At 54.5% G+C, this 21,612-nt stretch overlaps 2 protein-coding genes across 2 annotated transcripts in view; one reads left to right on the top strand and one right to left on the bottom strand.

Moving 5' to 3' along the window:
- The window catches only part of LOC146426391 (alpha-2-macroglobulin-like protein 1), a 155,571-nt gene that overhangs the window by 6,136 nt on the left and 127,823 nt on the right, over positions 1-21,612 (top strand). The gene's annotated exons all lie outside the window — the stretch shown is intronic.
- On the bottom strand, positions 114-21,599 carry LOC146426400 (uncharacterized). The gene is made up of 27 exons (XM_085039933.1): positions 20,991-21,599; positions 20,666-20,737; positions 20,187-20,258; positions 19,941-20,012; positions 19,427-19,507; positions 19,086-19,157; positions 18,377-18,451; positions 17,811-17,929; positions 15,317-16,458; positions 15,122-15,214; positions 14,128-14,194; positions 13,280-13,397; positions 11,555-11,930; positions 11,428-11,491; positions 9,631-9,727; positions 7,691-7,900; positions 7,366-7,437; positions 6,872-6,943; positions 6,626-6,697; positions 6,112-6,192; positions 5,771-5,842; positions 5,054-5,128; positions 4,488-4,606; positions 2,404-3,551; positions 2,234-2,323; positions 1,833-1,897; positions 114-1,096 (listed from the first exon to the last, which is right to left on the bottom strand). Exons 1-27 carry the CDS (start codon positions 21,182-21,184, stop codon positions 841-843), a joined length of 5,046 nt encoding a protein of 1,681 aa, XP_084896059.1. The 5' UTR covers positions 21,185-21,599; the 3' UTR covers positions 114-840.

Below are 21,612 nucleotides of genomic sequence, written 5' to 3'. Positions count from 1 at the left end.
GGAATGGAAGCAGGGGAATCCCCTCCTGGCCCATCTCACATTCCCTCTACTCAGCATGGAGGAGGCTCTGCACCTCTGGGGCTGGGACAATGACCATGTGGAAGAAGGTCCATCCAGGTTGGAGTGGTTGCCCAGGGTGAGTCAGTCCAGCTCCATGCTGGTTGAGAGGCTGCCTTGGGATGCTGTCCTGAGGGGCAGAGGAGTCCAGGGAGGCTGAATATTCTTCAAGGAGAAAACCTTGAAGTGGCAGGCAGGAACAGCCCATGCCTGTGTGCCCAAAGATGAGCTGGTGGGGAAGCAGAGCAGCTGAGCAGAAAGCTTTGGCTGGGACTCAGAGAAAACACAGAATTTACAGCTTTGGAAGAGGGGCAGCAGCACAGGAGGACACCAAGGGTGTCGTTGAGATATGCAGGAAGAAAGGTAGAAAGGCAAGGGCCCAGCTGGAATTGAACTGATTTTGGTCATTGCCATAAGGCAGAAGAGAAACTGCTTTTACAAATACATCAGCAACACCAGGAGGAATAAGGAGAATCTTCATTTTTATTGAATACAGGGGGAAACACTGCCACAAGGGATGAGGAAAACCCTGAGGTACTGATGCCTTCTCTGAGTGTCCCAAGCTTGTGGCCACCCACAGCTCTCTCTGGTCTTCCCTCAGCAGTGCCAGAAAGAAAATAACAGTCAAGGAAAAAGCGTCCAAGGAAATAACATCAGCCAATGAAACAGCATCCAAGGAAAGCCTCAGCACTTCCCGTACTGGAACAGGAGGAGAAGAATCGTTGGCATTCCAATAACTTCTTCAACTTCTTGAAAGTGTTCCAGTCACCTGCGTTCTTCAAATTATGTCTCTTCCTGGGATGCTTTTCTCTGGGCTTCATAGGCATCCGTTATGCTTTGAATCAATGGCAATTCAGATTTCTTAAACAATGAACAACACCGGGAAGTACCAAGGAAGGGAAGGACTTTGAAAGGTGAGGATGAGCAGGCAGTGTGGAAAGAGGGGCAGCACCAGGAGGACCTCCCTGCCCTTTCCTGCTCTTCATCCTGTGGCTCCTTGTATGCATTCCTCCCACTCTGTGGTGGTTTTAAAATGAACCTGAAAAAAAGAGAAAGGAAAAATAGGGATAAAAAGAGAAGGCAGCTGGTGATGGAGGCTGTGGGCAGCAGGGCTGTCTGTGCTCTGCCCTGTCTGGGAAGCAGCTGCTGGAGGAGTTGGGAAGAGGCATTTCCAGCACTGCAAACCCATGGAGTCTGCAAGGTGAAAGGGGAGAAAAAAGGCTTTTGGACATCACATCCCCAGAAGTCCCTGCTGCTGGTCCATAAGCAGTGAGCTTTGAGCAGGGAGGGCTGCAGCAGGTGCCAGAAGGGTGTGTCAGCAGAGCCTAAGGAAGATGGGGAGCCCCAGCAGGGATGGCAATGGCTGGAGTAGCTGGGAATGAGCCCTGGATGTGAAAAGTAACTGCAGAGGATGGGAGTGAGTTCTTCACCAGCCACTGTGGGGAGAGGTGATGAAAAATAGGGCAGAGCCATCAGCAGAGGAGACTGTTCTGGGAACAGAGAGGTATTTGCTTGTGCTCACAGAAGTCTGGGGGCACACCAGAGCCCAGGACATTGATCCCAGCACCAGTGCGGGAAGGGCTAGTTGGGGGAAGATCCCAGCCATGCCCAGCACTCTTGCTCAGGACCCTTTTCTGGAGCTTCCCAAACACGACATGTGTGAAACACAGCTGGGAGAGTCCTCGGCAGTGGCGCCTGCATGGCTCAGGGAGGAGTTGCTCTGCAGAGGAAAGACTCTTGGTGGCACAGCAGTGGCACAGGCAGGGAGTAGTTACCTTCTCAGCCATGATGTCCTGGCCTGGTCAGGTTGGGAATCAGCTTCACGGGATATGATGCGCATCTGGGGATGGAGAATGGGAGACTTGAAACATCAGCTTTCCCGTAATATTCTGCCAAACAGGAGAGGCCAAAAGCTCTCCTTGCTGCGTGGCTGAAGGCAGGAGAGCAAAGTAAAGCTGGGGAGAGCCGGGACAGAAGGCAGGACAAGCTTCCCCCAGGCACGCTGACCCCTGCTGAGCTGGGCGCTGGGGATGCTGCCACAAGCTCCAGGCTTGGAAAAGTATCTCCTGTGGTACCCAGCACATGCAGGGGCATCCACAGTGGAATCCAGGGCTGGTCACCTGGGCATTCCAGCTACAAGACAGACAGCTGTGCGTGAAACAAGATATTGGCTTACGTGGAAGACTGCCTTCAGCATTACACCAAAGACAACAAAGAGGGACAGCAAAACCATGAACATGATCATGTCCTCTGTGTGGTCTGGTTTCTGTTTGGGGAAAGGGAAAAAAGATCATGAGGGCAAGAGGATTGCTCCTTCCATTCTCCATTGCCCAGCTGCTCTCTTACCTTCCCTGTGAGCTCCTTGTCTGCCTCCAAGGCCATGCGTCTGGAGATGTTGTCTTGCAGAGCACACTGGCCAGTGCAATCAGAGGCTCCCTGGGTCTCTTGCCTCTCACTGAGCACCTTTAGAAGCAGCCCAGTCTTGGAGACCATCTTGGCACAGGCCAGCTGGAGCTGGGGCAGGCTGCAGTCCATCCTCAGGCCTCGCTCCACATGGGTCATGAATGTCCGCAGGCCTTTGTTGGGCACCAGCAAGCGCAGGTGACGATCGACTGTGGATTCCAAGAGCTCTCCTGGAACTGATGGAAATTCTGGATCTTGGGGGCTCCAAGGTTTATTAAGGAACCTGAAGCCTTCCCCTTGTTGCCTCCAGTGTGACTTTTTGGTGTCAGGGAAAATTGGGAGGTGCCCACCCAGAGAGGAATGCTCCTTTGCAACTTTGGCCTTACCCCTGCTTCTCACAGCAGGGTGGCTCTGAACCAATGGGTCAGAGAGAAAATCCAGGTTCCTGTTTAGACTCTCTGTGGCTTTAGGCTCTCCCTGTGCTTTCACAGGGCCCAACACCTGGTAGAAGAGTAGGTTATGTCCAACCAAAGACAGGCTGTCCTCCTTCTTGTGCTGTTTTTGAGTCTTCATGTAGTTCTGCCTTGGAGCTGGATCTTCCTTCTCATCTTTTTGGTGTCCAAACACGAAGTCATCGCCAGTGGGGTTAAATCCAGCAGCTCTATCCCAGGAGTTTAATGCTTGCCAGTTTAAACGTGACTCCATAGGTTTTTTATCCCAGCTTGAGGGTGTCCTTTCCACCACATCCTTCAGCCTGGCAGGCTGGGGATGGTGTGGGACAAAACTTTTCACTGTCTTAATGCTTTTAGCCTTGTGCAACTTCTTGATCTTAGCCCTCATGTTATCAACACTTGCTTTGCTTTCATGCCCCAAGAGGTGCTGAGGGGGATATGAATTTGTTCTGGAATTGTCCAGGCTGCTGACATCACCCTCAGTGCTCGGGGTCAGGGCAACCTCAAGCGTTACGCTTCCATCATCTTCAAGTGAAGGCTCCCTGGGCTTGAGGCTCAACACTCTTCTGGTGTTCAGCGTTTTGGGTTGCTCTGAGTCCATTATTTCTCTCCATGTCTGTGCCAGAAGAGCTGTGTGAGCTGGAGAACACCAAGAGAGCAGATCAGTGGCTCGGCACAAACACAGGCCCAGAGGTTACCCTGAGCAGCAGGAGCTTGGCTCAAGAGCAGAAAAGATGAGAGCAGAATAGGTGATGTGTTGTGGAGAAGAGAAGACCCCTGGAATCCATCCCGTTATCCCCTCAGGGCAGAGCAGAGCTGCTTCTTTCCTGGTGTCTCCCAGGGCTCTGTTTGGATGGGAGAAAACCATCCCAGGGAAATGGGTTTGCTGTCAGAGAGTTTCCCCCAGCTCCAAGTGAGCCAGGCTTGGGTTGCTCTGCAGAAACCAGTGAAGAGCCAGAAACCCCAGAGGAAAGATCAGTACTGCAATGGAGGCACAGACGGGCAGGGGAGAAAAGCCCAGGGTCTGCTTTGCTCTGGGGCCATTGCCAACAGCACCAGCTGGAGCTGTTACACCATGAAAAAATTCCTTAATGGCACCAGAGCTCTGGGACTGTGCTATGGGAAAGGTGGGGTTGAGGTGGGGCTGAGGCAGGGAGAGAAATGAGCTTCCTGGGGACCTTGGAAAGCTGAATGGATCTATTTGCAGAAGCCCAGCTTGGCCCTGCTGGTAATAGGATGTTCTTTCCCTTGTGCCCATCTAGAGCAGGACAGTGCTTTGTTCCCCCTGCACAGGGCAATGATGGAAAAATGGGGCTTGGTGTTCACCTGCAGGGCAAATTGTGGTCCCTGCCCTCTCTCACTGAGGTGCCCCAGTGAGCTGTTCCTTCTCCAGACAGTATTTGACACACAAGATATGAGTAATCAGCAGGAACTTTTCAACCCAAGGTCTTTTGTCCAAGTCCTGTACTCCAAGGGGAGATCAGAACCCCAAACACAGGGCAGCGTTGCAGCATCTCCCCAGGCCAGAGAGAAGTGGCTGATTTGAGCTCCCCCCAAGTCCCTCCAGACACCAACCACAGTGCGGGGTGCTGCTGCTGCAGAGCTTCTTGCAGAAGAACTGGATGGTCCTGCAGGGGCTCTCGGGCTGGGGATGCTCCTGGCACAGGCAGCAGGCCACAGCCTTGGGCACTTGGCTAAAGACAAGAGGGGATCATTGTAGGAACACCTGGCCACCCAATCCATGTCTCCCAGCCCAACTCAGGGAACACATGCATACCACGAGTGGGGCTTGTGCTTCTCTGTGTGCCACAGCTCTGGGAAACTCCCCTCCCTCCCAGTCCAAAACATCAAGAAGGAAATTTCACCCTGGACAATGGAACTGCTCCCAAAATACCACTTGACACAGACATGCACCTGCCTGGAGCTCAAACTCCCCTTGGAAAAACCTGCAGTGAGTCACTGGAAAGGTGAAATTCTGCCTCTGAGCTGGTGAGTTTGGCAGGTTCCCAGAGGGAAACAGCAACCCTTGAGCTTACTGGGCTTAAACTGGTTTCATGGCACACAGATTTGTTTCCCAAGCACAGCCCTTGTCCCAGCACGCATGGCCTGCTGGCTGCTGGGGCTCAGTCCCACACACTCACAGGGTTTTCAAGTGCTCTGTGGTCTGCAGGAACAGCAGCACCGTCTGCGGTGTCACTTGTGTTGCAGTCAGGTCTCTGCAAGCATTTGAAAGACCTCAGTAAATTCTCTGGTGACATTGCCAGAACTCTGCTCTGAGAGCAAGCCCAGGGCCCTGATGATTCTGGTGCTGTTGGCAGAGGGATCCACTTGTGCTGAATCAAAGAGAAGCCATTCCAGAGCCCAGCTCCTCTGTGCCTTGCCCTGCTCTAAACCAGGGTGTTGGAATCAAGAGGGCAACCCTGCAGCTCTCGTGTGAGATAGATGCCACCAGAAAGGATTGTTCTGCTTCCAACCCTCCTGCTGCTCTCCCCTGAGGGCAGCTCCAGCCCCTGAAGGAGGCAGGAGGCAGAAGCCTCGAGCTGCAGGCACCAGTGCTCCAGCAGGAGTGCAGTTTATTCCCAGAGCCCTGCAGCCAATCCATGGCCCCAGACCTGGATGATGTATCTGCTCTCATGTCTGGAAGTTGTGTCCCAGTTCCTGGGTTGCTGTGCAGCTGGGGACACACCAGCATTGCCTGGCCTTTGCCTTGCTCTGCCAGGGCCGTGCTATTGGTGCCTCCAGCAGACACAGGCTGGGCAAGAGGGAGATTTGCTCCTGCAGCTCTGCTTTCCTGACAACAGGGCACTCAAGAGAGACACATATCTCTGCTGATCTGCTCCAAAGGAGTCAATACTTACAGAGAGCTCACTGAGGGCAGCTTGAAGAATGCATCGTCAGCAATGACAGCCAGTGGGTTGTGGCTGAGGATCCTGAGAAACAACAGAGCTCTCTGAGGGCTGAGGGGAAGGATGAGAGCTGGGTGTGCTGGGCAAGTAGGCATGTGGGCCTGGCTGCTTTCGAGGGAGCCTTGGAGGAGATGAGCAGGGCAGGGGAAAGGGCCTTTCCAGCTGCACACTGCTGGTGCTCCCTGGCTGACATCCACAGTCAGAATCAGGACTTTCCAGAGGCCAAATCTGCCCTTGCCCACTGTCGCTGAAGAGACTCACTCTGCTGTGCCTTTAGCCCTGGTGTCACTTACAGCTCCTGGAGAAACTGCATCCCATGCCAGGCCTGGAAAGTTCCACTGCGGATCTGCGTGAGGCCATTCCCAGAGAGGTCTCTGGGGAAAGAGGAGGTCACACAAAGGAATCACACCAGTCCCACAGGAAGAGGGGATGAAGCAGGATCCCTTTGTAGGAAAGGTGCAAATGCAAGGTGGAAGAGAGAGGAAACTGCTGCTTTCTCAGTGTTTGTAACCTGCCCAGGAGCAGAAATGAAGGGCACAAGTGCTGACTCTATTTCTGTTCCAGGATGCAGCCAAGCCTGCAGGAACTGGCTGCTCTGATGGCTGTGTGTGGACAACCCCACTGGGGTCTGTCCCCCTGGCATGTCCATTCAGCCATCGGCATTGACCTCTGCAGCTCAGCTGGGCTCTGAGCAGGGCAGACTTTGGGACAGTTGGGAAAAGAACAGGAGCATTTTCTGATGCAGGAAAGGTGCTCAATGCAAAGACTGCACCAAAAACACCAGAAAGAAACAGAAAGATCACTCACAGAAGCTTCAGGAAAGGCAGTGGCTCAAAAGCACGTTCCTCAATGGACAGGATCTTATTACCAGACAAATCCCTGTTGCAGTTAGAACGCAAAACATCACTTCCATTTGCCCTGTCACTTTGACTTGCCTCTGCAGCCTGCATCCCAGGAGGGACAAAGGCCACTTGCCCGGGGCTGGGCTGAGCAGCAGGGCCCCAGGGAGGGGCAGGCAGGAGCCCCCCGCGGTGGGCAGGGCAAGGTGCTTACAGGTGCTTCAGCAGGAACAGCCCCTCCAGGGAATGGCTCTTCACTGCCTGCAGCTCATTACCCTTGAGCAGTCTGCAAGGAGACACAGGGACATTGGGACAGTGGCCACTGGCCAGCAGCAAATGGGATTGTCATGGGAAAATCTCCTGCAGCAGCTTGACTGAAGCATCTCTTTGTGGCCCTGCAGGCATTGTCCCCACTCCTGGCTGGAGCAGGCGCTTGCTCCTGGCCAGCTGACGCTGACCACAGCCTGATCCCTGGGCAGACACAGGGATAGTGTCCTGGGCTGCAAGGGACATGCATCATGGCATTTTTTGCCATGGCTCATGGCATTTTTTGCCATCCTGGGAAGCCCTGGTGATTCACATCTCTCCTTGCCAGTCTGCCCAGATTTGAATGCCAATGGAAACATGGTGTTGGGGCTGCTCCAACCCCAGACCAAAGGATGGAAAATACCCAAACTCCTGACATTTGAAATGCTGCAGGGCACTTACAAGGTCTCAGCCCATGGGTAGTCCTTCCAGGCTTGTTTTCCAATTGTAGCAATGAAGTTGTCAGTGAAATCTCTGCAGTGAAACAACAGACACTGTTCCCCATCAGGAAGACCTCTTCTCCTGCCCATTTGCCTGCTGAGCTGGGAGTGTGCTTTGCCTGGACAAGGCCCAGCGTGCCCAGCCTGGCTTCACCCTCATGCTGAGCTCAGGCACACAAACTCCCCCTTTCTCCTGCCAGGGAGTCCCCCAGGTGTGCTGTGTGGGGTCTGCAGCAATAGGGAACTGAGGTGGGGAGCTGCAGGGTCTGTGGGTGGTTGGTACTCACAGGACGGTGAGGGCCCGGCGGCGGCTGGCCGGGGGCACAGTGGCCAGGTCAGTGTGGTGGCAGTCCAGCTGCCCCTGGCCTGGGCAGCGGCAGGGCTCTGGGCAGAGCTTCTTGGCCTCTCCTGGGGACGAGGCCACTGCCAGCAGCAGGGCCAGCAGAAGCAGAGAGCGCATGAGACATGCCACCAGGGCCATGGCGAGGCAGGACTGGCTGCAGTCACGTGTGACACACACCTGTGTCACAGTGGGGCTGCCTAGGTCACTGTGGTCCTTGTGATGTCACCGCAGCAATGCTCATGTCACAGTGGGGTTGCTTGACATCAGAGCTCACAGCACGACTGGAATTCAGGTGATGCCGTCACCAAATGACTCTGTCATGGGGCCATAAGTCTGTGGAACCATGGAATGGATTGGCTTCAGAGGGGCCTTAAGGATGAGCCACTTCCAGTCCCCTGCCATGGGCAGAGACACCTTCCACTATCCCAGGTTGCTCTGAGCCCTGTCCAACCTGGCTTTGGTCACTTCCAGGCATCCAGGGGACGCCACAGCTTCTGGGGGCATCCCATACCAGGGCCTCCCCACCCTCATGGGTAAGGATTTCTCCCCAGCATACCATCTAACCTTTTTCTCAGTCACTCTCAAGCCATTCCCATTTCTATGTGGTTTGTGTGGCCAGGTTTTGATATCAGGTTTGGGGCTATATGTGATGTTCAAATTTATTTTGCTTCTCAATGATAGAAAAGATGTGCACTAATGTCTTTACAAACAATTCCATGTGTGAGTGTATGGATGTTAATGTCTTGTACATGCGTCTTAACGTCTTACCAACTTCAAGCCACAGGGTTGTCACAGAACCCAGACAATTTCACTCCCGAAACAGACAAATCCATCTGCACAAGCCTGAGTTTCTGAACTCTGGGGGAAGATGACAGGTTTGAGGAGGAGTATGCGGTAGGCCATTCAGGAAGGCTGTACCTTCCTAGTGCCTCAGGCAGTCTGGAAGGGAAGAGGGCAACACATGGCCAGGAGTTTATAAATGGAGGCTGTGCCCTCCAAAACCTCGTGAAAGAAAAGCCTGCAGGTGTGTGCCTCAGTGAACTCCCTGCCTGTATTCGAATTAAGTTGCAGGAATCCTCTGTCTCTTTCATGGAGACTGGCTTTTCGTAGCGTGATTTTCCATACATCAGTATCCTACTCCGATTTTGTTGTTAATAAATTGAGTTAATATCCTCAAGTTCCGTCTGTTGTGTCCGTGACGGTGATCGGGATCTCTCTCGGTCTTCCTCTCAACTCATGAGCCCTTAGCTGTCTTTTCTCTCGCCTGTCCATTTGCACGTGGCAGTGACAGCGCCTTTGCTGGGCACCCGGCATGCAGCCACGGCCAAGCCCCGCGGCAGGGTGCTGGGAGAGCGAGGGGAGCTTCCCGAGCAGCGGGAAAAGCTCGGAATGTCCGCCGGGAGAGCCTGAGGGAGCCCCGGCGCCAACGGCCGGAAGCGTTGGGAGCCTGAGGGGCGGCAGCTCCGCCTGAGCGCGGCGGGAACAGCCAAGGCGGCGGCCGGGCCGAGCCCGCTGGAAGCGCCACTGCGGCCGAGCCCCTGAGGCGAAGCGCTCCCGCACCCGGGCTCTGGAGGCGGCAGCGCGCTGGGACACCGACGGCAGAGTTCCCGACGCGGCTGGAGCTCCACATTAGCAGCGGCACAGCCCGAGGGGCAGCCCCGGCCCTTCGCCGGCCGCCGCAGCGCGGGAAGCGTTGGGAGCCCCTGAGGAGCGGCAGCTCCGCCTGAGCGCGGCGGCATCGGCAGCGACCCCGTGCAAAAGAAGCCGCGGGCAGCTTTGTGAAACCCAGCACAGCCTGGCAAGCAGCGCCCGGAGAGACACCCCGGCCCCGGGCGGGAAGCGCAGCCACTCCGCCGCAGAGGCAGCTCCGGTTAGGCTCCGCACCGCGGCACCGGCAGCGACTCCCCGGCCCTGAGGAGAAACGCGCGGGCGAACAGCTCGGGCCGGGGCGGCTCCGGCAGCGCTTGGGGCACGGCGGGCTCTAGTTGTGGCCACAGAGTCACGGTGTCACAGAGTCCCTGAGGCTGGAAAACACCTTCCGGTTCAGCAAGTCTAACCTGTGCCCGATCTTGACATTGGAGGCCAGGCCAGAGCACTCAGTGCCACATCCAGTTGTTCCTTGGACACCTCCAGGCATGGGGAGCCCACCACCTCCTTGGGCAACCCCTTCCAAGGCCTGACCACCCTTTCAATGAAGAAATTTCTCCTGATGTTTTTGTTTCCTGTCTCACACACCTGGGCGCTATTTTAAGGCCATTCTGAGCCAGATGAAACACAGGTGTGTTTCATTATTGTGCATTAAACCTCCCTGAGAAGATGGTTCTTCTCCACAGCAGCCCCTCAGCAGGAGATCCAACAATGCAACCATCATCCTGAGAGCCAGGCCAGTGTGAGGGAGGTGTGAGGGATGGCAAAGGGAAGGAGGAGTACGAGGAGGAAACCTTGGGCGCAAAGGGAACAATTCTGCTTCTCCAGCTCCAAGCCGCCACCACCATAGGGACACCAGTGCCATGGCCTCTGCAGGAGGACATCAACCATTCTCCTCCCCACCCACCACCAAGAGCTCCTGTGCTCACAGGAGACATTTGTAACACAAAAGCATTGACCGTGGAAAGCTCCAGGGGCTTTGGAACATTTTAGAAGCAGTATTGCAAACCCTCTTACTTTGATATCCAAAGAGATAGCCAGGAAGGCCTTGTTGGAATGGGAAAACACTACAAGGAATGCTGGAGCCAGGGTCTGGTACTGGTGCTGGCAGAGAGACAGAAGGAATGGAAAGAGGTCCCTGCTCGGGGCAGCAGGGGAATCCCCTCCTGGCCCATCTCACCTTCCCTCTACTCAACAGGGAGGAGGCTCTGCACCTCTGGGGCTGGGACAATGACCATGTGGAAGAAGGTCCATCCAGGTTGGAGTGGTTGCCCAGGGTGAGTCAGTCCAGCTCCATGCTGGTTGAGAGGCTGCCTTGGGATGCTGTCCTGAGGGGCAGAGGAGTCCAGGGAGGCTGGACATTCTTCAAGGAGAAAACCTTGAAGTTGCAGGCAGGAACAGCCCATGCCTGTGTGCCCAAAGATGAGCTGGTGGGGAAGCAGAGCAGCTGAGCAGAAAGCTTTGTCTGGGACTCAGAGAAAACACAGAATTTACAGCTTTGGAAGAGGGGCAGCAGCACAGGAGGACTGGTGTTGTTGGGATATGCAGGAAGAAAGGTAGAAAGGCAAGGGCCCAGCTGGAACTGAATTTTGCCAATACCATAAGAGAAGAGAAACTGCTTTTAGAAATACATCAGCAACACCAGGAGGAATAAGGAGAATCTTCATTTTTATTGAATGCAGGGGGAAACATTGACAAAAGGGATGAGGAAAACCCTGAGGTACTGATGCCTTCTCTGAGTGTCCCAAGCTTGTGGCCACCCACAGCTCCCTCCTCTGCAGAGAGGGATGAATGTGCTGGCTCTGGGGGTGCACTGCAGTGACCAGGCACAGGAACATCATCCTGGGGTCACAGCATTCCCTTACTGTTGCTGCTTCTCTGGGGTGTTTCCTGCTTGAGGATCAGCAAGGAAATAACAGTCAGGGGAACAGCACCCATGGAAAGCCTCAGCTGTTCCTTTGTCAGAATAGGAGGTGGAGAAGAATCATTGGTGTCCATATTAGTTTATCACCTTCTTAGTCTTCTCCCCCTCACCTGAGTTCTTTGCATTGTCTCTCTGGAATTCTTCTTCCTCTTTATAAAGGGCATCCATGATGTACTGAGGGGCAAGAGGACACATCCTGAGAAGCACACAGGCAGCAGTGCCCAGCTGCTCTCTTACCTTCCCTGTGAGCTCCTTGTCCACCTCCAAGGCCATGTGTCTGGAGATGTTGTCTTGCAGAGCACACTGGCCAGTGCAATCAGAGGCTCCCTGGGTCTCTTGCCTCTCACTGAGCACCTTTAGAAGCAGCCCCGTCTTGGAGACCATCTTGGCACAGGCCAGCTGGAGCTGGGGCAGGCTGCAGTCCATCCTCAGGCCTCGCTCCATGTGGGCCACGAACATCCGCAGGCCTTTGTTGGGCACCAGCAAGCGCAGGTGACAATCGACTGTGGATTCCAAGAGCTCCCGTGGAACCAGTGCAAGGTCAGGATCTTGGGGGCTCCAAGGTTTATTGAGGAACCTGGAGTCTTTCTCATGTTGCTTCCAGTGTGTGTCTCTGTGGTATCAGGGATGGTTGGGAAGTGCTCACCCAGAGAGAAATGCTCCTTTGCAACTTTGGCCTTACCCCTGCTGCTCACAGCAGGGTGGCTCTGAACCAATGGGTCAGAGAGAAAATCCAGGTTCCTGTTTAGACTCTCTGTGGCTTTGGGCTCTCCCTCTGCTTTCACAAGGCCCAACACCTGGTAGAAGAGCAGGTTATGTCCAACCAAAGACTGGCTGTCCTCCTTCTTGTGCCATTTGTGAGTCTTCATATAGTTCTGCCTTGGAGCTGGATCTTCCTCGTCATGGTTTTGGTGTCCAAAGATGAAGTCATTGTCAGTGGGGTTTAACCCACCAGCTCCATCCCGGGGGTTTAATGCTTGCCAGCTGAAATGTGAGTCCTGCTTCTGGCACCAGGTACATGAGCACAACCCTGTACACATGTGTGCAGCCCCAGAGAAATGGGCACAGCCGAGTGCGCGCACACACACACACACACACACACACACACACTCTCACAAGCACAGCCCTGCAATTATGTGGATGCTTCTGGGATGCTTTGGCTTCACAAAAGCAGCATTTATTGGGAAAGCATTTCCAGCTGGGAACAGACACAACAGCTGCACACAGGGTGCTGTGCAGCGGGACCCCGTCACATGTCCAGCCCTCCCAGGATGTCATGGCCCCAGGAAGGCTGCATTTCCAGAGGCTGCTTGGGGCTTCCTGGATCCCCTCTTTTCCCAGTCCTCAGGTTGGAGCTTTGGGGTGTCCTAAGCATGGCACCCACCACCAGCATCCTCCTCTGTGGAGAGGGGTCATGGAGTCAGCTGTGCATATCTTTGGGTGCTGGATGTAGGGCAGGGCCCAGGCAGGAGCATCTTGTTCTGGGTATCAGCATTTCCTTAGTCTTCTTCCATCTGGAATAACAGTGTCTTGGGGATGTTCTTTTATCCCATACAATTTTTTTTCTTTTTGTTTTTGTTTTGTGTCCAGGATGGTTGTAGCACACACACCCCCATCCCCCCCCGGCTCCAGGAATATTGTGATAGTTGAGAGCCAGCCCGTGGTTTCTTGCAAGAGTTGAGGCAGGGGTAAGGGACAGCTCCTCCCTTTCCTCCTGGGTGGTCGATTCAGTTAGGCAGCCAGCACGCCCTCTCTAGCAGAGTTACCACTGCACGTGGGCTTTGCCTGTTTCTTTTTTGTTTCTTTTCCTTCGGCTCTGTGACTGGGCTTACTGGCTTGTTTTCTCTGCTGTTTAGTGTGCCATGCCGGTACTGGGGACCGAGAGTACCCTGTCTCCTGCCGGGGGCTCCCCGCCGCTGCAGAGGGACTCTGAGCTCCCTGCTACAGGCTGCCTGCCATTACCGCGTGAGGGAGACGTGGCTGAGCTCGTGCCACAGCGCCCCCTGCAGCCGAGGGGGAATCATCGCACCTGCCCGGCCCTGCTGGGAGCCAACAGCGCCCCTGCCGGCTGTGACTGTAACTGCAGCGAAGGGGAAGGTGCCTGACAGCCCAGAGAAGGCTGTTCCTGGGTTTCTGGGTTGGTTTGTTGTTGCTGTCGTTGTTGTTGCCTGTTTGCCCTGTTATACATATACATACTAGTAAAGAAGTGTTATTCCTTTTCCCATATCTTTGCCTGAAAGCCCCTTAATTTCAATGTTACTAGAATTCACAGGGAAGGGGATCATACTCTCCATTCCAAGGGAGGATCCCACATTCCTTGGCAGACACCTGTCTTTCAAACCAAGACAAACAGCAAGGAAACAACATCTGAGGAAATAAAGGCAAGGAAAGAATCAAAGAAATAGCAGTAAATCAAAGGAAGTAGCCAAGGCAAGAACTAGGATCCATGGAAATAGACAAGGATATAGCATCCAAGGAAAGTTTTAGCAGTTCTTATATCAGTGTAGGAGCTGGAGGAAAAGTGTTGGCATCCTACTTTCTTCTTCTCCACATTCTTCTCCCCCTCACTCAAATTCTTTACATTCTGTCTCTTCCTGAGAGACATCTGTGTTCTCTTTCTGCATTTTTTTCTGCAATTCTTCTTCCTCTTTATCAAGGGCATCCATGATGTATTGAACCAACAGCAATTCATCTTCACTGAGCTCAGGCAAGTCCTGGAAATTGCCATGGAAGGGAAGGATTTGGAAAGATGAGGAAGAGCAGGCAGTGCAGGCAGAGGAGCAGCACTTGTACCTGCTCCCTGCCCTTACCTGCCCTACATTCTCTGCCTCCCTGTACTTGCACTTCCTCCATCTCCGTTGCAGTTTTAGAGATAACCTGAAAACCAAGGAAAATAAGCAGGGAGGTTAGACCAGGGAGGGCTGCAGGAGGTGCAGCACCTGTCCCTGCTTGGGGGCATTTCAGCTGAACCCAAGGAAGATGGGGAGCCCCAGAAAGGACATCCCTGGCTGGCCCAACACATCCACCCTATCTGGGGGAGCATTGCTAGCATGAGAAGGACTGGTTGGGAGCATCTCCCAGTCATGCCCAGCGCTCTCGCTTGGAAGCCCCTTTCAGAGAACTCCCCCAAACACAACGTGTTTGAAACACAGCTGGGGGAGTCCTTGGCAGTGGCACCCGTGCAGCTGTGGTGCTTGAAGAAGAGTTGTTCCGCAGAGGAAGGACTCTTAGTGGCACAGCAGTGGCACAGGCAGGGAGCAGTTACCTTCTTAGCCACAATTGCCTCATGATTAGATGTTGGCAAATACCTGCAGCACACTGGGAGCACACCTGGACAGGGAGAGAGAGACTTGTAACACCAGAGTTTTCGTGTCATACTCTACAGAACATGGCAGACCAAAAGATTACTCATCTAACCCAGCCTGTTCGACACACATGCAAGTCTGTGCCAGCAGCAATGAGTTTAGAAAGAACCTGTCCTTCCTTCCCAATTTCCGGCGTCTCTCTGCCTCTGGAATGTTCTGAACTCCCAGAGCTCCCAGTCTCATTGCTGCATGGCTGAAGGCAGGAGAGCAAAGCAAAGCTGGGGAGAGCCGGGACAGAAGGCAGGACAAGCTTCCCCCAGGCACGCTGACCCCTGCTGAGCTGGGCGCTGGGGATGCTGCCACAAGCTCCAGGCTTGGGAAAACATCTCCTGTGGTACCCAGCACATGCAGGGGCATCCACAGTGGCACCTGGGGCTGGTCACCTGGGCATTCCAGCTACAAGACAGACAGCTGTGTGTCAAACAAGATATTGGCTTACGTGGCAGACACCGTTCAGTATCAGCAAAACGACTGCAACGAGAGACAGCAATACCACAAATGTAATTGTATCGTCTATGGTCTCTGCATTTGGCTGGGAGAAGAGGAAAGAAGGACATAAAAAGCAAGAGGATTGCTACTTCCATTCTCTGTTGCCCAGAGGCACACAGGTAGCAGTGCCCAGCTGCTCTCCTACCTCCTGTGTGGATTCCTGAGCCTCCTCCGAAGCTGTGCGTCTGGAGATACTCTCTTGCAGAGGACATTGGCCCATGTGATCAGAGGCTCCCTGGGTCTCTTGCCTCTCACTGAGCACCTTTAGAAGCAGCCCAGTCTTGGAGACCATCTTGGCACAGGCCAGCTGGAGCTGGGGCAGGCTGCAGTCCATCCTCAGGCCTCGCTCCATGTGGGCCACAAACATCCGCAGGCCTTTGTTTGGCACCAGCAAGCGCAGGTGACGATCAACTGTGGATTCCAAGAGCTCTCCTGGAACCAGTGCAAGGTCAGGATCTTGGGGGCTCCAAGGTTTATTGAGGAACCTGGAGTCTTCCTCCTGTTGCTTCCAGTGTGTCTCTGCGGTATCAGGGATGGTTGGACCCAGAGCGGAATGCTCCTTTGCAGCTTTGGCCTCTCCCCTGCTTCCCACAGCAGGGTGGCTCTGAACCAATGGGTCAGAGAGAAAATCCAGGTTCCTGTTTAGACTCTCTGTGGCTTTGGGCTCTCCCTGTGCTTTCACAGGGCCCAACACCTGGTAGAAGAGCAGGTTATGTCCAATCAAAGACAGGCTGTCCTCCTTCCTGTGCCATTTGTGAGTCTTCATATAGTTCTGCCTTGGAGTTGGGTCTTCCTCCTCATCTTTGTAGTGTCTATTAACAGAGTTGTCATGAGTAAGGTTTAACCCACCAGCTCCTTCCCAAGGGTTTAATGCTTGCCAGTTTAAACGTAACTCCATCTCCTCTCGGTCCCAGCTTGAGGGTGTCCTTTCTACCACATCCTTCAGTCTGGCAGGCCGGGGCTGGTATTGGTCAAAGCTTTTCAGATTCATGATACTTTTAGCCTTGTGCAGCTTCTTCTTGATCTTGGCCTTCACGTTATCAACACTTGCTATGCCTTTGTGCCCCAAGAGGTGCTGAGGGGGATATGAATTTGTTCTGGAATTGTCCAGGCTGCTGACATCACCCTCAGTGCTCGGGGTCAGGGCAACCTCAAGCGTTACGCTTCCATCATCTTCAAGTGAAGGCTCCCTGGGCTTGAGGCTCAACACTCTTCTGGTGTTCAGCGTTTTGGGTTGCTCTGAGTCCATTATTTCTCTCCGTGTCTGTGCCAGAAGAGCTGTGTGAGCTGGAGAACACCAAGAGAGCAGATCAGTGGCTCAGCACAAACACAGGCCCAGAGGTTACCCTGAGCAGCAGGAGCTTGGCTCAAGAGCAGAAAAGATGAGCGCAGAATGGGTGATGTGTTGTGGAGAAGAGAAGACCCCTGGAATCCATCCCGTTATCCCCTCAGGGCAGAGCAGAGCTACTTCTTTCCTGGTGTCTCCCAGGGCTCTGTATGGATGGGAGGGAAACATCCCAGGGAAATTGGTTTGCTGTCAGAGAGTTTCCCCCAGCTCCAGGTGAGCCAGGCTTGGGTTGCTCTGCAGGAGCCAGTGAAGAGCCAGAAACCCTAGAGGAAAGATCAGCACTGCAGTGGAGGCACAGACGGGCAGGGGAGAAAAGCCCAGGGTCTGCTTTGCTCTGGGGCCATTGCCAACAGTACCAGCTGGAGCTGTTACACCATGAAAAAATTCCTTAAGGGCACCAGAGCTCTGGGACTGTGCTATGGGAAAGGAGGGGTTGAGGTGGGGCTGAGGCAGGGAGAGAAATGAGCTTCCTGGGGACCTTGGAAAGCTGACTGGATCTGTTTGCAGAGGCCCATCGTGGCCCTGCTGGGAATAGGATGTTCTTTCCCTTGTGCCCATCTAGAGCAGGACAGTGCTTTGTTCCCCCTTCACAGGGCAAGGAGGGAAAAATGGTGCTTGGTGTTCACCTGCAGGGCACATTGTGGTCCCTGCCCTCTCTCCTGCACAAGGGCACTGGGGTGGCAAAGAAACCAGGCAATTTTCCAAGGTCCCTCGGGCAGTGCTTGGAGCCTGTGCTTCCCAGACAGCCTCTAAAAGGCCCTGCATTACAGGAGGTTTCTGCAGAGCCACCGATTGGCACCCACAGCTGTTTGGAGATCTTGGTGTTTGCAGTGTGGGTGTGAGGAAGGTTTGGGCCCCTGCGAGAGCAATGGCAACACTGCCCAACCTTTTGGCCGTGTGTGTGCTGTTGCTGGAACCCCTCTGGCCCCTGAAGTGGGATTAGCCAAGGTTAAGGAGGCTGTCAGGGAAATTTGGGGAGGTTTATGTGCACACGGTGCTTTCCAGCACCTGGGAATGGCATGGGATATTCCTGTTTTCCTTGGCTGGGGTCATAGTGTGGACTGGGAGCTCGTGTGTTTGTTGACCCCAGTGAGCTGTTCCTTCTCCAAACAGTATTTGACACACAAGATATGAGTAATCAGCAGGAACTTTTCAACCCAAGGTCTTTTGTCCAAGTCCTGTACTCCAAGGGGAGATCAGAACCCCAAACACAGGGCAGTGTTGCAGCATCTCCCCAGGCTGAAGAGAAGTGGCTGATTTGAGCTCCCCCCAAGTCCCTCCAGACACCAACCACAGTGCGGGGTGCTGCTGCTGCAGAGCTTCTTGCAGAAGAACTGGATGGTCCTGCAGGGGCTCTCGGGCTGGGGATGCTCCTGGCACAGGCAGCAGGCCACAGCCTTGGGCACTTGGCTAAAGACAAGAGGGGATCATTGTAGGAACACCTGGCCACCCAATCCATGTCTCCCAGCCCAACTCAGGGAACACATGCATACCACGAGTGGGGCTTGTGCTTCTCTGTGTGCCACAGCTCTGGGAAACTCCCCTCCCTCCCAATCCAAAACATCAAGAAGGAAATTTCACCCTGGACAATGGAACTGCTCCCAAAATACCACTTGACACAGACATGCACCCGCCTGGAGCTCAAACTGCCCTTGGAAAAACCTGCAGCAAGTCACTGGAAAGGTGAAATTCTGCCTCTGAGCTGGTGAGTTTGGCAGGTTCCCAGAGGGAAACAGCAACCCTTGAGCTTACTGGGCTTATTCTGGTTTCATGGCTCACAGATTTGTTTCCCAAGCACAGCCCTTGTCCCAGCACTCATGGCCTGCTGGCTGCTGGGGCTCAGTTCCACACACTCACAGGGTTTTCAAGTGCTCTGTGGTCTGCAGGAACAGCAGCACTGTCTGCGGCGTCACTTGTGTTGCAGTCAGGTCTCTGCAAGCATTTGAAAGACCTCAGTAAATTCTCTGGTGACATTGCCAGAACTCTACTCTGAGAACAAGCCCAGGGCCCTGATGATTCTGGTGCTGTTGGCAGAGGGATCCACTTGTGCTGAATCAAAGAGAAGCCATTCCAGAGCCCAGCTCCTCTCTGCCTTGCCCTGCTCTAAACCAGGGTGTTGGAATCAGGAGGGCACCCCTGCAGCTCTCGTGGCAGACAGATGCCACCAGAAAGGATTGCTCTGCTTCCAACCCTCCTGCTGCTCTCCCCTGAGGGCAGCTCCAGTCCCTGAAGGAGGCAGGAGGCAGAGGCCTCGAGCTGCAGGCGCCAGTGCTCCAGCAGGAGTGCAGTTTATTCCCAGAGCCCTGCAGCCAATCCATGGCCCCAGACCTGGATGATGTATCTGCTCTCATGTCTGGAAGTTGTGTCCCAGTTCCTGGGTTGCTGTGCAGCTGGGGACACACCAGCATTGCCTGGCCTTTGCCTTGCTCTGCCAGGGCTGGGCTATTGGGCAGACACAGGCTAGGCAAGAGGGAGATTTGTTCCTTCAGCTCTGCTTTCCTGACAACAGGGCACTCAAGAGAGACACAAATCTCTGCTTATCTGCTCCAAAGGAGTCAATACTTACAGAGAGCTCACTGAGGGCAGCTTGAAGAATGCATCGTCAGCAATGACAGCCAGTGGGTTGTGGCTGAGGATCCTGAGAAACAACAGAGCTCTCTGAGGGCTGAGGGGAAGGATGAGAGCTGGGTGTGCTGGGCAAGTAGGCATGTGGGCCTGGCTGCTTTCAAGAGAGCCTTGGAGGAGATGAGCAGGGCAGGGGAAAGGGCCTTTCTAGCTGCACACTGCTGGTGCTCCCTGGCTGACATCCACAGTCAGAATCAGGACTTTCCAGAGGGCAAATCTGCCCTTGCCCACTGTCGCTGCAGAGACTCACTCTGCTGTGCCTTTAGCCCTGGTGTCACTTACAGCTCCTGGAGAAACTGCATCCCATGCCAGGCCTGGAAAGTTCCACTGCGGATCTGCGTGAGGCCATTCCCAGAGAGGTCTCTGGGGAAAGAGGAGGTCACACAAAGGAATCACACCAGTCCCACAGGAAGAGGGGGTGAAGTGGGATCCCTTTGTAGGAAAGGTGCAAATGCAAGTTGGAAGAGAGAGGAAACTGCTGCTTTCTCAGTGTTTGTAACCTGCCCAGGAGCAGAAATGAAGGGCACAAGTGCTGACTCTATTTCTGTTCCAGGATGCAGCCAAGCCTGCAAGAATTGGCTGCTCTGATGGCTGTGTGTGGACAACCCCACTGGGGTCTGTCCCCCTGGCATGTCCATTCAGCCATCGGCATTGACCTCTGCAGCTCAGCTGGGCTCTGAGCAGGGCAGACTTTGGGACAGTTGGGAAAAGAACAGGAGCATTTTCTGACGCAGGAAGGGTGCTCAATGCAAAGACTGCACCAAAAACACCAGAAAGAAACAGAAAGATCACTCACAGAAGCTTCAGGAAAGGCAGTGGCTCAAAAGCACGTTCCTCAATGGACAGGATCTTATTACCAGACAAATCCCTGTTGCAGTTAGAACACAAAGCATCACTTCCATTTGCCCTGTCGCTTTGACTTGCCTCTGCAGCCTGCATCCCAGGAGGGACAAAGGCCACTTGCCCGGGGCTGGGCTGAGCAGCAGGGCCCCAGGGAGGGGCAGGCAGGAGCCCTCCGCGGTGGGCAGGGCAAGGTGCTTACAGGTGCTTCAGCAGGAACAGCCCCTCCAGGGAATGGCTCTTCACTGCCTGCAGCTCATTACCCTTGAGCAGTCTGCAAGGAGGCACAGGGACATTGGGACAGTGGCCACTGGCCAGCAGCAAATGGGATTGTCATGGGAAAATCTCCTGCAGCAGCTTGACTGAAGCATCTCTTTGTGGCCCTGCAGGCATTGTCCCCACTCCTGGCTGGAGCAGGTGCTTGCTCCTGGCCAGCTGATGCTGACCACAGCCTGATCCGTGGGCAAACAGACACAGGGATAGTGTCCTGGTCTGCAAGGGATATGGCTTATGGCATTTTTTGCCATCCTGGAATGCCCTGGTGATTCACACCCCTCCTTGTCATTCTGCCCAGCTTTGAATGCCAATGGAAACGTGGAGCTGGGGCTGCTGCTCCAACCCCAGACCAAAGGATGGAAAATACCCAAACTCCTGACATTTGAAATGCTGCAGGGCACTTACAAGGTCTCAGCCCATGGGTAGTCCTTCCAGGCTTGTTTTCCAATCGTAGCAATGAAGTTGTCAGTGAAATCTCTGCAGTGAAACAACAGATACTGTTCCCCATCAGAAAGACCTCTTCTCCTGCCCATTTGCCTGCTAAGCTGGGAGTGTGCTTTGCCTGGACAAGGCCCAGCGTGCCCAGCCTGGCTTCACCCTCATGCTGAGCTCAGGCACCCAAACTCCCCCTTTCTCCTGCCAGGGAGTCCCCCAGGTGTGCTGTGTGGGGTCTGCAGCAACAGGGAACTGAGGTGGGGAGCTGCAGGGTCTGGGGGTGGTTGGTACTCACAGGACGGTGAGGGCCCGGCGGCGGCTGGCCGGGGGCACAGTGGCCAGGTCAGTGTGGTGGCAGTCCAGCTGCCCCTGGCCTGGGCAGCGGCAGGGCTCTGGGCAGAGCTCCTTGGCCTCTCCTGGGGACGAGGCCACTGCCAGCAGCAGGGCCAGCAGGAGCAGAGAGTGCATGAGACATGCCACCAGGGCCATGGCGAGGCAGGACTGGATGCAGTCACGTGGGACACACACCTGAGGTGCTGCTGTAGCACTGCCTGTGTCACAGTGGGGCTGCCTAGGTCACTGTGGTCCTTGTCATGTCACTGCAGCAATGCTCATGTCACAGTGCATTTGCGTGGCATGAGAGCTGACATCACGACTGCAATTCACATGATGCTGTCAACAAATTACCCTGTCATGGTTCCATAATACTGTGGAACCATGGAATAGATGGGCTTCAGAGGGGCCCTAAGGATGAACCAGTTCCAGTCCTCTATCACACCTTCCACTATCCCAGGGTGCTCCAAGCCCTGTCCAACCTCGCCTTGGACACTTCCAGAGATGGGGCAGACACAGCTTCTGTGGGCAACCTGTGCCAGGGCCTCCCCACCCTCACTGGGAGCATTTCCCCCCCTGCCATG

This window comes from Lichenostomus cassidix, chromosome 27 (assembly GCF_008360975.1).
Source record: "Lichenostomus cassidix isolate B80296 chromosome 27, HeHo_3.0, whole genome shotgun sequence".
Classification (NCBI taxonomy): Eukaryota; Metazoa; Chordata; class Aves; order Passeriformes; family Meliphagidae; genus Lichenostomus; species Lichenostomus cassidix.
This window is presented reverse-complemented; position numbering and strand designations above follow the sequence as displayed.